This window comes from Artibeus jamaicensis, unplaced genomic scaffold (assembly GCF_021234435.1).
Source record: "Artibeus jamaicensis isolate MK-2021 breed Jamaican fruit bat unplaced genomic scaffold, CSHL_Jam_final contig_470, whole genome shotgun sequence".
In the NCBI taxonomy this organism is placed as follows: domain Eukaryota; kingdom Metazoa; phylum Chordata; class Mammalia; order Chiroptera; family Phyllostomidae; genus Artibeus; species Artibeus jamaicensis.
In genome coordinates, this window is record NW_026521849.1 from 1,216,412 (window position 1) to 1,230,052 (window position 13,641).

The 13,641-nt window shown below is 50.6% G+C and overlaps 3 protein-coding genes across 7 annotated transcripts; 2 read left to right on the forward strand and 1 right to left on the reverse strand.

Moving 5' to 3' along the window:
• Positions 1-15: 15 nt before the first annotated feature.
• On the reverse strand, positions 16-5,193 carry IGFLR1 (IGF like family receptor 1). Its single transcript, XM_053667620.1, has 8 exons — positions 4,539-5,193; positions 4,411-4,456; positions 3,731-4,222; positions 2,939-3,441; positions 2,057-2,292; positions 1,434-1,606; positions 848-1,157; positions 16-720 (listed from the first exon to the last, which is right to left on the reverse strand). Exons 5-8 carry the CDS (start codon positions 2,259-2,261, stop codon positions 395-397), a joined length of 1,014 nt encoding a protein of 337 aa, XP_053523595.1. The 5' UTR covers positions 2,262-2,292; positions 2,939-3,441; positions 3,731-4,222; positions 4,411-4,456; positions 4,539-5,193; the 3' UTR covers positions 16-394.
• Positions 5,194-5,338: 145 nt separating this feature from the next.
• PSENEN (presenilin enhancer, gamma-secretase subunit) lies at positions 5,339-6,679 on the forward strand. 3 transcript variants are annotated; one of them, XM_037138477.2, is made up of 4 exons: positions 5,339-5,463; positions 5,626-5,744; positions 6,136-6,240; positions 6,427-6,679. In XM_037138477.2, the coding sequence occupies exons 2-4, from the start codon at positions 5,684-5,686 to the stop codon at positions 6,564-6,566; spliced, it is 306 nt and encodes a 101-aa protein (XP_036994372.1). In that variant the 5' UTR covers positions 5,339-5,463; positions 5,626-5,683; the 3' UTR covers positions 6,567-6,679. The 3 variants fall into 3 exon arrangements, with proteins under 3 accessions (XP_036994372.1, XP_036994373.1, XP_036994371.1); XM_037138478.2 differs by having other exon boundaries at positions 5,653-5,744; XM_037138476.2 differs by having other exon boundaries at positions 5,340-5,463; positions 5,592-5,744.
• A 1,030-nt stretch (positions 6,680-7,709) lies between these two features.
• LIN37 (lin-37 DREAM MuvB core complex component) lies at positions 7,710-13,626 on the forward strand. Of its 3 annotated transcripts, XM_037138472.2 has the most exons (10): positions 7,710-7,889; positions 9,498-9,602; positions 11,434-11,509; positions 11,700-11,750; positions 12,068-12,097; positions 12,173-12,258; positions 12,344-12,510; positions 13,107-13,247; positions 13,336-13,409; positions 13,493-13,626. In XM_037138472.2, the coding sequence occupies exons 1-10, from the start codon at positions 7,856-7,858 to the stop codon at positions 13,572-13,574; spliced, it is 846 nt and encodes a 281-aa protein (XP_036994367.2). In that variant the 5' UTR covers positions 7,710-7,855; the 3' UTR covers positions 13,575-13,626. The 3 variants fall into 3 exon arrangements, with proteins under 3 accessions (XP_036994367.2, XP_036994368.2, XP_036994369.1); XM_037138473.2 differs by lacking the exon at positions 9,498-9,602; XM_037138474.2 differs by lacking the exons at positions 7,710-7,889; positions 9,498-9,602 and adding an exon at positions 8,200-8,335.
• The last annotated feature ends 15 nt before the right edge of the window (positions 13,627-13,641 follow it).

Sequence of the window (13,641 nt, forward strand, 5' to 3'; positions counted from 1 at the left end):
TTTGAGCCAAGGAAGCCATCAGCTTCAGCAGGTAGGTGAGAAGCCACTGTGCAGGATTAGAAATAAGTTGTCAGACCTGTCAAGGCTTCAGAGCAACAAATATTCTACATATTAGTTAGAACCCAGCTGGGTCCCTGTGGATAAGCTCTCCCAAGGGTAGCAGGAGTATTTTTTCACGAGGGTACCCTGGTTCCCCAGAGACACCTGAAGCCAGCTTTCCCATGTCTGGTTATATGTGTAGGGTAGATAGGCCCTTTTCTGAGCAGGTTGGGGAATGAGGACATCTTGGCCCAAACAGGATTATGTTTCAAGAGGGTACCTTAATGAGTCTGGTAGGAAGAAACAGGCTCTTCAAGGGAATCCTGATTGAGTGCTAGGCCAGGCATGCCCCAGATCAGCCAAGCTTGGACAGCACCTGCAGTGCATCCACCCGCCCTAGTTGGGCCAGGTGTGTGCCAAGCTGGCCCAGAGAAGCAGAGGGCTCCCTTGCTACCACCATCTCAATCAGTGATCGCAGAGGTGAGCGACTGGGTCTCAGTGAGTAGGCAAATGTGGACCAGGCAGCAGGCAGTCCATATCTTGTAGCCAGATGTCGAGTGGTACCACAGGCCATTGACCCACCTGGCCCAGGCTCAGGGTCCAGCAGCACAATTAGCTCCTCCAGCACCTCCAGCTCATCCAGGAGGCAAGACAGGGGCTTCGATGCAAGATTTGGCAGCTCTGGGAGACAAAAGGAGGCATGAGGGCAAAAAGGTGGGTTTCCCTGTCCATCTTCCCCTCAGCATGCCCAAGACTAACCAACCGCCTGCCCAGGAATGGAAGCAGACACCTTCCTTGAGTCAGTCACCTGCCTCTGATGCCTCCGGAGAATCTGGAGAGGTGTTAGGACCACCATGAGTCAAGCCAGGATAGAGGTGGACAGCTTTCCCCTGGTGATGGGGGCTATGCCTTTGCTGAGTGAGCCGGAGGATGGTGGCTGAGGTCACAAGCAAAACCAGCACCAGGGGCAGGGCAATAGTTAGCAAGACCTGCCAAGGGGCAGTGTGCTCAGACGTCCACGATGGGCTGGAAATCATCAGTGAGGTGGATTCCTGGGAGCTTAGGACACTGGGTGTTTCAGGCTTCAGAGGACAGGGCTCTTTGGTAGGAGCTGGCTCCTGAAAATAGGGGGTTGGAATAAAGCAAGAGGCACACCCCGCCCAATCCTACCTCCTCAGCCCAAAACTCCCCTCCTTAAAACCCTCCACTGGGCCACATCACTGCCTGATCCAGCCCTCACACTACTTTAACCCTAACTAGTCACCCCCAGATAATTATGTCCCCAACCCATCCTCTTCAGTGGGCCTACCCACCTCTGATCCAGACCACGCCCACCCTACCTGCTGCAGGCTACACCCTTGCCCAAGCATTCCAGAGCCAAGCCCAACCAGTACCTCTCCACAGCGCCGCAGGGTTTCCGCTGGAGTAGGGACCCTGGCTATGCTGCCACAGGGGCTACATAGCTCTGCGCTGTTGGGGTTGCATTGCCCACGAGGACACTTTCTGAAGGGGTGCATTACGTGATCACCAAAGTCATTGAGCCCACAGTTTTCCGAAAACTCGTAGTCTAGTGGAAGACAGGGTCTCATATGTGGCTTCCAAGATCCAATTCTGCAAGGTCCTTTGTCCTACCCCAGTAGGCCTCGCCCCTTGTACTCTGCCCACCCATCAGCAGACCCTCCACTCTCCCCTCCCAACACTTGCCCTGACACCCTTAATGCCCCTCCTGCTTCCACGCCAAGCTGCGCCCACACAGGGACTTGACTTGCATAGGTCACCGCTCTCTCACAGCCCAGACCCCACCAAACAGGCCACGAAACCCTAGCGGTGGCCCTCATGTAACTAACCCTTTTTCACTGGCTCAATGCCCATACCTGCCTTTTGTGCTTAAGGCCTACCAGCTCTACCCCAAAGCGAGGCTCTCAAACCTCTGTCCTCTGGTTTGCTATCACCCCCTTGCTCAGCAGAAACATATGCATACATATGCGTACATATATGCCCAGTTCCTGTTCCTCACCAGGGCATGGGGGTGGACCGAAGCGCTGCAGACAGCTGCCACAGCACAGGTTGTCAGGGTTCCAGTATTCCAGGCGGCTGCAGTGCTGGGAGGCTTCCTGCGGCACTGTCTGGGCCAAGAACAGTGCCACAGACAAGAGGAGGTGTTGGAGCCCCATCTGGGCAGGGCCTGCAGCCAGAGGGCCCGCAACCACAGGACTTTCCATCACAGGACTTTCCGCCACAGCGCCTCTGACACTTTTCCAGGAAACCAGGGAGAAGGAAGTGGTGGATATGAGGACATAGAAACCCCTAGGCCCCTGCAGAAGTCGTGAATCTACCCCCAGCCACCAGTCCTTCTGGCCCATTATCAGAGGCCACAAGGTCTCAAGATTGCTAGAGCAAGGGGTCTGAAGCCAGTGAGGCTACATATCCCACTTCTGCCATGTTCCATCCATAGAGTAAGTTAATACTACCTGTCTCATAGGATTATGAAGAATTAAAACCCTTACTAGAATCAACTATAATTGAAAAATAAAAAATGATTTTGAAAAAGGTCTTAGTCCTTGGCTGGTGTGGCTCAGCAGATTGAATGCCAGCCTGCAAACTTAAAGGTCACTGGTTTGACTGAGTCAGGAAACATGCCTGGGTTGCCAGCCAGATCCCCAGATAGGGGCACACAAGAGACAACCGATTGCTGTTTCACACACCGATGTTTCTCTCCCTCTTTCTCCCTCCCTTCCCATCTCTCTAAACATAAATAAAATAAAAAATCTCTTAGGACAGCACCTGCCACATGGTAAACTTAAGTATTAGGTATTACTAACTCCCATTTCAGGGAATTGGGATGGAGGACCCAGGTCTCAACCACTAAAGACTCCCACTCAACTCCAAGTGGCCTTACCTTAGCTCCTAACCCCAATCTTCTCTGGGCTGGGAATCCTCCAACCTGCCGCAACTAGGTGTCTTCCCTCTGAAAAGCCTCAGATAGATGTGAAGTTTCCAGCACAAAGTTGGCCCTGGCCTACTAGTCCCACTTGGGGATTTTTAAAGCATTGGGACCTTAGTCCACTGAAGCTTCTCAGCTGCTGTTGTGGCTAGATACCCCGCCTACTTCCTCTTTTCGTCAGATATGAAGGAGGAAGGAAACTCCAGCCCAAGGCTCAAGCTCTAAACCCTCAATACTGAACTTTATTAGGGGAGGGGTGGTAGACCCCAGAGGCTGGGAAAGATGACCTTGGGGCTTTGAAGGAGCTTTGAGGAGGGGTTCTGGCCAAGAACATCTGTGCCTGTCAGGCATGGAAGACAAGAAGGCCAGGATCTCAGAAGTGGCCATGCTAGTCATCTGGGAAACATCACTGGTTTCTTTCTTGGGGGTGGTGGTGGGTATGAGACCTCAGGGGAGATCTGGAGACAGGAGTGGGGAGAGGAGGGTTAGAGGCATGGAGCAGAGCAGTTGATGAAGTAACTAGAGTTCCTGGATGTGGTACTCAGGGGCTAATTTCAGGATTAGAGATCCAAGCTGGACTTGGATTTGGGGTTCAGAATGACTTGGGAATTGGGACTTAGGTACTGGTCTTGGAATGGGGTTCAGTGCTAGTATTAGGATACCAGAGGCTGGAGACACTGTTTTGGGGGCATAGGATCAGGTTCATTTCAGGATATAGGAGCATTAGGGTTTGAGAAGTCTTGATACCTGCTCCTGGGTTTCCACCCATAGGGCTGCTGGCTGAGGTTCTGGGAGGTGAGTTGCAGGTGAATGAAGTTGCAGAAGCCACCAAAGGTACTTTCTCTGGGTTTAGGATAGATGGATGGATGGAGTACATCATAAACGACAGCCCCACCAACATACACACACAGGAGTCTGGGATTCCAGGTGCCTCTGTGCTGCCATACCCCATCTCATACTGCCAACAACATGACTCCCAGAAGTCAGTAACAGGAGACAGCTCAGTATGCACAGCCTGCCCACTGAACAAACAGTTACTGAATTCAGCTACTGTCTGCTCTGCATCCTCTTCACGTGGAAACTGATTGGAAAGCCAGTCAGGGTCAGCAGTCAAACTCTGAAATCTTCAGGGGATTAGTTAGCAGTTCTGGGGCTGGACGGGATTTAGTAGTGATGGACCTCAAGCTATGAGGCTTCAGTGGTGGCCTTTAGGCGTTGAAACACCTCCACCTCTGGGATCTAATGGAGGGAAAAGAGGCACCTTGACAGAGACATTGCCAATGAGGTGGTCTCCTAAGTGTTGCACACATTCATCACTTAAATCTCTCTGTACTTCTGCAGTTCCAGGAACTCCTGCGGAGACCAGGAGGTGTTCAGCTGAGCTCCTGGCCCACAAGAAACTCAACCTACCCCTGCCAGGTCCTCACCTCCGAAAAGTTATGTGTTCTTGCACCTCCACGTTGTTTACGTGACCTGGAGGAGGGGGTAGGGTAGAATCAGGTGATGGTCTGCTGAGGACTGTCTGCCCTCCCCCTAAGACCGGTCCCTCACTCACAGTGCTATCTTTCTGCGGTTTGGGCAGTGTTCTGTGGAAGCCGGTGCAGGTTGAGCAGCATTACATTCTGAATAAATTTAAGAGGAGCAGGGGTACTAAGCAAAGAGGGGTACTAGGTGCAAAGGGGTTGGGGTGGGACCTTGCACCAGAGAAGAATCCTAAGCATCCTGAATGCATCCACGATGCTTGTCCCTAAGGAAACCAGAAGAGGGCCAGGAAATGAGACAACCTAGAGGTGTAGTTTGTACGTTGGGGGCGTGGCCTAGTTCGTGGGAGAAGGGCCTGAAGGTTGGGGTCAGCGGTAAGGTGGGCCTAAGAAATACGGAAGAGGCGGGACCTCGTAATGATGGACACAAGGAGGGGAACGACCGCGAGGCGTTAACCCCTCAGCTCCGTGCCAGAAAGTCTGTTTGTTGTGTAGCCAACGGGCCCCGATCTTAAAAAGAGCAGTTAACCCGGAAAAGGTGCAGAGACAGAAGTGAACCGAGGACTAGGAAACCGGATACCCCAGAAACACCGTCCCACTCCGCCTAGCAAAGAGAAAACCCAGTGTGCTATTCCCGGCCCCCAGGTGGCCGTTGCCTGCACCCATTCTCACGAGTCCTCAGTCCAGGATATTGAAGTTAAATATTCGGCCATTTTTACTCAAACCCTCTAACACTCGCTGTCTTCTCTTAAACCACTTCCGTTGCTTAAGACCATTGGGAAGTGTAGTTTTTCGCTGCCCTCAGAAATTCCACAGTGCGCTTGCGTGTTGAAGGCCAACGCTCCTCAGACTCGCCGACCGGAATTCCCTGAAAGCGCATGCGTGCAGTGCTGCCTATCAAAAAAGACTACGAACTCGAGAGATACTTAGGGCATCACAGCAAACGTCCCTAGCTGAAAGTGGCAAAGGCATTCACCCCGGAGGAAGTGAACACCGCAGGTGAGGTGGGGGTCTTTTGTTGCATCCCGATAAACATAAAGAGCCCTCAACCCATTCAGCTTGCTGGTGGGGGTGAGGGTGCCGCACTTTAAGCAAACCCACACTTCAATTTATCTGTTTTGTTTAAGGGGCGTGGATTTTCGCGATTCTTGCATTTTGTAGTGTCAAGGCTCGGGTCTTGTCCCTCAGATTCTCGGGACGACCCGGTCCCAGTGCAACTATGAACTTGGAGCGGGTGTCCAACGAGGAGAAGTTGAACTTGTGCCGGAAGTACTACCTAGGTAAGGACCAGTCTCTCAGGATCCCAGGAGAGGGGATGGGAACAGGGTCTCTGGGTCTGGATTCTTGGATCTAAGACGAACGAAGCGGCTGAGGGTGCGGATTCCTGGGTCTGAGGGAAAGGCCCGGGACCTGAGGAAGGAGGAGGCTGGGCCTCAACTTCTTGGTCCCAAGAGAGGAGGGGATTTGGGGGCTGGACTCCTGGGTCCTGAGAGAGGGCTGAGGAGTTAGATTCCTGGGTTCTATGGAGGATCCCTGATACCTGAGTCCCTAATAGCAGAGATCTCAGTTTGAATTTGGGTGTGGGAGAGGACCTTCCTTATTTGGAAGTCCTCTAGATGGGTATGAGGGGACTCAGGTATTGAGTCCCCTAATACTTTTTTTTCTCTCCAGGTGGGTTTGCTTTCCTGCCTTTTCTCTGGCTTGTCAACATCTTCTGGTTTTTCCGAGAGGCCTTCCTTGTACCGGCGTACACAGAACAGAGCCAAATCAAAGGCTGTGAGTCCAGGGCGCGGTTGAAAGAAGACCGTGGGGGCGGGGGGCGGAAACTTGGACCTTTGGTGTGGGGGTCGATGATGGAAGTTCCAGAATTCTAGGGCTCTGTAGAAGAGAAGAGAGAGCTGGTCTGGGGGTAACCAGAAAGCATGTGAAGCCTACTTTCCCCACTCTTATTACCCCTTACAGATGTCTGGCGCTCAGCTGTAGGCTTCCTCTTCTGGGTAATTATACTCACTACCTGGATCACCATCTTCCAGATCTACCGGTCCCGTTGGGGCGCCCTTGGGGACTACCTCTCCTTCACCATACCCCTGGGTACCCCCTGACAACTTCTTTTGCACAGGCCTGAGATCTGATCATTCTCCCAGGATGAGCTCCTCTTATTCCCATATCCTATTTTCTCTGTTGTCATCCCCCAATAAACAACCCTAATTCTCTATGTTGACTCCTGGGATGTTTTTGACGTTGACACAGAAAATGATTGTTAATATTCATAAACATTCATTGATCGCTTACTTTGTTCAGGCTTAGTGCTTCACACATTATGGGCATTTTTCTCACTGAGTACTACTCATAACCCTCTGAAATGGGAGCTGTCTTGAACCAGAAACTTATTTTACAGATGCAGAACTAAGAAAGGAATAATGTTTCTATTACTAGGGGCTGCTGTCCTGTATTGGTATTTTTGTGAGTTTGAAAACAGTACTTTCCCATTTGACATCAGTATTCTCATCTGAAATGTGGACCATGGTTCAAATGTGATCAAGGCATGTGTAGTAAATTGAAATTTACCATTTTCTGAAGAAGATGTCTGCTTTATTAGAAAACATTTCCTTGACCATTCTATGTAAAATTTCAGTCCTTACCTTGGTACTCAGTATGTTCCTTCAGGCTAAATTCTTTCCCTACTACATTTCATTTAAAATGTTTTACTTGTTTATTGTTTATCTCCCATCCCCTATAAACTCTATTAGGGCAAATATTTTTGTTTGTTTTGTACACGGTCTCCAGCACCTAGAAGATTGACTCGGACACTAATACATACTTGCTGAGTGAATGAGGTTGTGCTTGAAAGGAGATTAATGGGTAGTTGTCACCTAACGAATGCTAAGAGAGAACGAAACCTAATTCCAGGCTTGTCTTCCGTTTTGGAGCAAGAGGAACTCCCACAGTTAAATTAGCCCCGTTAGTACTTAAATGGGTGTTACTCAAAGCTACATATTACACTACATATTACAGAAAGCTTCGCGGTGCCTCAATCCTGTACCTCCCACCATGCCTCGCGCGGCGCAGGCGCTCAGTCTCCGGAGCTTGAACTACACCTCCCAGAAAGCGCTCGGAGATGGCGTTAGTTTGTTTCCGGAAACGGATTCCCAGGAAGGTGGGACTTAGGACTGAGAGCCCATGGCGTTAACTTAATTGGTCAGAGTATTAGATCGACTGTTGCACTGACTAATGGGAACAAGCGACTGCTGCTACAGGTTGCTCAGGGCGGAGGACATACCGAACACGAAGCTTACATTTGACCGCTCACCGTCAGCTTGTGGCCTTGACTTGTGACCCTAGGATTTTGGGGGCTCCTCCGACCCAGCTAGCGAGACCCCAGACACAGACCATGTTCCCGGTGAAGGTGAAAGTGGAGAAATCAGGTGAGGACCCAGACATCAGGGGCCTGTAAAGGAGCACAGAACTGATCAGGGTATGGGAGTCCTGATAGACAGGATTATCGCGATAAGGCAGACAACGCTACGTCTCCCTTCAGCGCTTCCGACGGTGAGACGGTCAGCGCTTCTGTTGCTGAGTCAGGCGTTGAGCGATTCCTCGCCACCTGTATGCATTCCTGGTTTGTGCTCGAAATACCTTTAGAGATTGGTTGTGGCTCAAGCAGTGTAGTGCAGTAAGACATGGGAATCCCGAGCCGTGTGATCCTGAGAAGGACTCTTCTTGGCTGTGCCCCAGTTTCTCCATTTCCAGCAGTGGCCATGAGTGAAGCATTGTACTGACTGCCTGAAGTACAGGGAAGCTTTTAATTTTCCCAGTCACTGCATCCCAGTAATCCAAAAAGTCGGCCATATGGTTGATGAGGAAACCGAAGGTGAGAAAGAGGAACTCATTTTGCGATGGGGCCAAGTTTATGGGAATCCAGGACTGGCATGTTAATGTTGGTGGGAAAGGCACAGAATCCAGACAAAATATAATAGTAAAATGATGTAGGATGTTAGGTGGTATAGTGGTAATAAAATGAAACAAGAGGATATCAGGAGTGAGGCAAGGTGAGGGAGAGAGCCATGAGGATTTATGAGGGAACAGCAAATCAGACAGAGGAAATAGCTTTGAAAAAGCCCTGAGGTAGAAGAAAGCCTTGAATGGCCTGTTCAAGGGCCAGCATGGAGGCCAGTGTGGCTGGGACATACCTAGAGAGTAAGAGGAGGTAGGGGGAAAGAGAGGAGGGGAGGGGAACAGATCTTGTGGGACGTTGGCTTTTGCTCTGAGGGAAATGGGGAGCCAAGGGAGTGTTTTAAACTGAGGAGTGCATTAATAAAGATACTCCTCACATGCCAAAAAAAGTTGTGGGTGGAAAAGTATAGGGGGCTTGACCACAGTGATCATGTGGGGAGGGGTAGGTAGGGTCGTGGAGGCCTGTGAATACCAGGCTGAAGAGCTCAGTCTCTGTTCTGGGGACACTGCAGAGTTGTGGTGAGTTCTAAGGGGAGGATCAAGGGTCAGGATTGGTTTTAGGAAGATATCCTTGGCCATCTTTTAGAGGATGGATCAGAAGGGGAGAGTGAGGTTGGGAGCCCAGGGGAAGGAGAAGGACCAGCGTGGGCAGGTTAGGTTTAGGATAGGTGGGAGAGAAACTTAGGAAGCCAAGTGGGCAGGGGTTTGTGGGTTGGGATGGAGGAGGGAGAAAGGAATTCATGTGAGGCCCAGGAAAGGACTGGGGTCAGCAGGGCTACCCCTTAAATGGGGGCTTGGGAAAGAGGGTAAGTTTAGAGAAACACTAAGGCCAGTGTGGAACCCAGTAGGTGGAAGGACCCTGGGTGATATCCAGGGGGGAGGTATCCAGGAGTTCATGGGATCCCAAGATCTGAAGTTCAGAAGAGAAGCCCGGGCCAACGAAAGAGATGTAGGTATAATCCATACCATGGCTTCTGCCCAAGACTTTTCACTAGAATCTCAGCGGCTCCCAACTATAGCCCTACCCTGTATCTCCTCTCAGTGATGTTGGGAATCTCTGTATCTCCTGTTCTCTTCAGGAAGTCCCAGGGTTGGCCAAAGCATATTCCCAAGTGTCCTTCCAGGCTCTGAGCACTGGGCCAGAGCACCTACTAGTTGGAAGAGGAGAATGAACACCTCACTGGGTGAGAGGATAATAGAACATCATTACCTCCTTAAGTTCTGTGATGAGGGTGAAATAGACAGAAAACTGTACTTGAAAAATAACTAAATAAAATTTTTTTAAAAAGTTCTGTGATGAAAGGAGGCAAACACACAGGCTCACAGGGCCAGGCAGGGACCATGACATGCAGGAAGTTGGGCCCAGATATCATTTCCTGGAGCAGGGGGCAAAGTGGGTATTTTGGGTGAAATCTCCCAATTAAATGTCAGGCCATTCAAATTTAATTCTGATTTATAATAGTACCACTGCATCAGCCAAACAGAGCATATCTGCACCCACTTTGAGTCCCTGCCTTATAATTTCAGCTGTGGAGCCAGCTAGCCTGGGTGCAAATTCTTAGCCCTGCAATTTCCTACCTGTGTAACTTTCAGCAACTACCTAATATCTCTGTACCTTGGTTTCATGATCTGTAAAGTGGGGGTAAAAATCATATGTACCTGCCAGGGTTAATGTGAGAATTCAGTGGGTTAATATGCGTGATATGCTTGGTACATAAACATTCTGTACATGTTACTTATTGCATTATGCTAAGAGATTCCTATACAACATAGGTTTATTTAAACATCAGAACAGGAACCAAGATAGAGGCATAGGCAGAAATGCTTTGTTTCCTTGCACAACCAAAAGAAGGAAAAAACAACCAATTAAAAACAAAGAACAACCAGAACTGCCAGAAAAACATTTGCACAGAAGTCCAACAACCAAGGAGCTGAAAAAAACATTCAACCAGATGGTAGGAGGGGTGGAAACAGGCAGTGGGGCGGAGATGATGCAGCAAGGTGGCAGTTGGAGGACTGGGTGGGTAAGGTATTGGCTTGGTGGACCACGGGTGATCTCACATTGCCTAAGGACAAGCCTGAGGGAAAGCAGAGGAGTGAGAAGGAATGGGAAACCCTGGGTTTCAGCATGGGAAACTAGACTCAAAACCACAGGTTGTGGAAAAGATCTGCAGAGATTGTGGCAGCAGGATAAACTCCCAGCCTCCCAGGACAGTTTGTTGGAGAGACTCACAGGGTCCCAAAATGAGCATAAACCCACCCACCTGCCAATCAGCACTTAAAGGGCACAAACTGCTGTGTGAAAAACAAGGGAAGCAATGGAAGGTGGGATGAGAGCAGAGCAAACAGCATTGTTCCTTCTCTGACCTCTCCCTCACATACAGCACCATCATCAACTGAACCTAAAAAACAAAACCTAAGCAAACAACTACAACAAGAACAGAACCACAGAAATGGAGATCACCTGGAGGGTTATCAGCGGGGAGTGAGAGGGGGGCAGTGGGAGGAAAAGGTACAGGGAATAAGAAGCAGAATAGGCAGGCACAAAATAGTCGGGGAGATTAACAATAGTATGGGAAATGGAGAAGCCAAAGAACTTACATGTACAACACATGGACATGAACTGCCCATGATGCTGGAGGGGGAGGGGTCGTTGCAGGGAGGAGAGAGATAAAAGTGAGGGGGGAAAATAGGATAACTGTAATAGCATAATCAATAAAATATACTTTAAGAAAAAAAAAACAAAACTCAGAATAGTCCTAGCAGATAGGTGTCACTTGGAGACCCATTTTCAAGACGAGGTAACAAATTCAGTGAGGTAAGGTGACTTGTCTTAGGCGAGACAGCGCTGGAATCCAGAGCTCTTGCTCATTGCTTCAGTAGTCAGCTTACCTCACCTTCTTAGCACACCTGGGCCTGGCCATAGGATTGGTACACATGCCCTTCTCCAGCCCAGCTGGCTGCCCACCTGCCTTGGGCCTCAAACTGACTCCTGCTTGGTACTCTCTTCCCCAGAGTTGGAGATGGCTAAGGCTCGGAACCAACTGGATGCTGTTCTGCAGTGTCTCCTGGAGAAGAGTAACATGGACAGGTTGGGTTCTGAGCCAGTGTGGGGTCATAGGGGGTTGGGAACCCTGGCAGATTGGGCCTTCTGGTCCTGAGTGGATCTGGGTGGGACCCAGAACCTGGCTTAGGGAAGAAGGGGCCTAATAGAGAGGCCACTCATTGCTTTCCTACTCTGGGCCTTTGGAACCCTGAGCCCACATATTCTCTTCTACCAGGGAGCGTCTGGATGAGGAAGCCGGGAAGACCCCCTCAGATACCCACAGCAAGTAAGTTTGTTGATAGGATCAGTATCTGAGGGTTTGTGGTGAATGACTTTTCTCATCTAAGCCCTGACTACTGTGTCCCCTCCACCACAGTCCTAACCACTCCGTGCACAATGACCCCATGGCAGCAGAAAGTTAGGTCCTCTCATAGTTGGCTTCTAGAGCCCCGGGGATGTGGATGGGACACAAGGCCTACAGAGTTAGTGGGGTTTATATGAGCACCTCAGGCTTGATCTCAGTATTGCTAGGGTGTCCTTTGGGGGTTTTGAGTAAGCATTTGTTCAAGGGTCAGCCTGCTAATGTCCTGTCTCTCCCCACAGGGATTGTTCCATTGCAGCCACTGGGAAACGGTAAGGTAGCAGGGGTCCCAGCAAGGTGACAAGAGGTCCCCAGCCCTGGTTCTGATGTTCTCCCAACTCACACAGGCCATCCGCCCGCTTCCCTCACCAGCGGAGGAAGAAGAGGAGGGAGATGGATGATGGACTGGCTGAAGGAGGGCCACAACGATCCAGTGAGTAGGTGGTGGCCCTAGAGAGTGATCAGTGATAGGGGGCTATGTAAGCATGTTCACATACCTCTTGCTCCTACCACTCTAGACACATATGTGATTAAGCTGTTTGACCGGAGTGTGGACTTGGCTCAATTCAGTGAGAACACACCGCTGTACCCAATCTGCCGTGCCTGGATGCGCAACAGCCCCTCAGTGCGTGAGCATGAACGCTCACCCAGCTCACCGCTGCCCCCACTGCCTGAGGATGAAGAGGTGGGATAGGTGGTAGGCCCCTGCCCAACAGCCAGGGAGTGAGTGAGTAGATGGTCACAAACCAGTAGGATAGACAGGCACAGGTTTGTGTGTCTCTTAAATGTCTCCTGGATCCAGTGAGACACAGATATGAACCCTTAGGCTAGGGGTATAGAGGGAGCTCTGTAGAGCAGACAGAGCTATCTGGTCTGGGACAAAGAAGGGGCAGGGTTCCCCTGTGCAGATAAGTGTGACCTCCAAGATGAGGATCCCCAATAGCTGGGGGGACAGAGAGGGATCCTTAATATTAAACAGGTGTAGCCACCTGATCTAAACGAGCAGATGGGAAATCCCTGGGCTTGGCAGGCATAGATGGGAGTCTCTGGACTGGTTGAATAGGGGCTGGTGGGGGTTCTTGGGCTGGACAGAAGAAGGCACGGATTCCTGGGACAGACCTGATCCCCAAGCTGGGTAAGGTTCCTATCCCTCAGAAGTACAGGTCCCTGGTGAGACCCTCATGTTCATTGTCACTGGCAAAGGCGAGAGGAGTAAAATGTTTATCCCTGGCCCTCTTCTCTGACATTTTGGGGCCTGGTATGGTACTGGTGTTTCCCCAGGGTTCAGAGGTCACCAACAGCAAGAGTTGTGATGTGTACAAGCTGCCTCCTCCTACAGCCCCAGGGCTACCTGGAGATGCCTGCAGATCCCGAATTCCATCCCCACTGCAGCCAGAGACCCGTGGTACCCCTGATGATGAGGTGGGTCTGTAAGGCTTGCTTGGGGCTATGGGACATATGTTGTAGGACTTGGGCATGGCCACCCAGCCTGGCCTTTCTGTCCACACAGCCCTCTGAGCCTGAGCCCTCACCCTCCACACTTATCTACCGCAACATGCAGCGCTGGAAACGCATCCGCCAGAGGTGAGCATCCCCAACCTGCTGCCCCTCTATGGCTTCTGTCCTGACTGCTGAGTCCTCCCTCTGCTTTCCCATCCCCACTGCAGGTGGAAGGAGGCATCTCATCGGAATCAGCTTCGTTACTCAGAAAGCATGAAGATCCTACGGGAGATGTATGAGCGACAGTGATGTTCCCCTGCTCCCATCCCCCCCCAATAAACATTTCCCCTCTTCACACTGGCCTCAGATTGCTCCA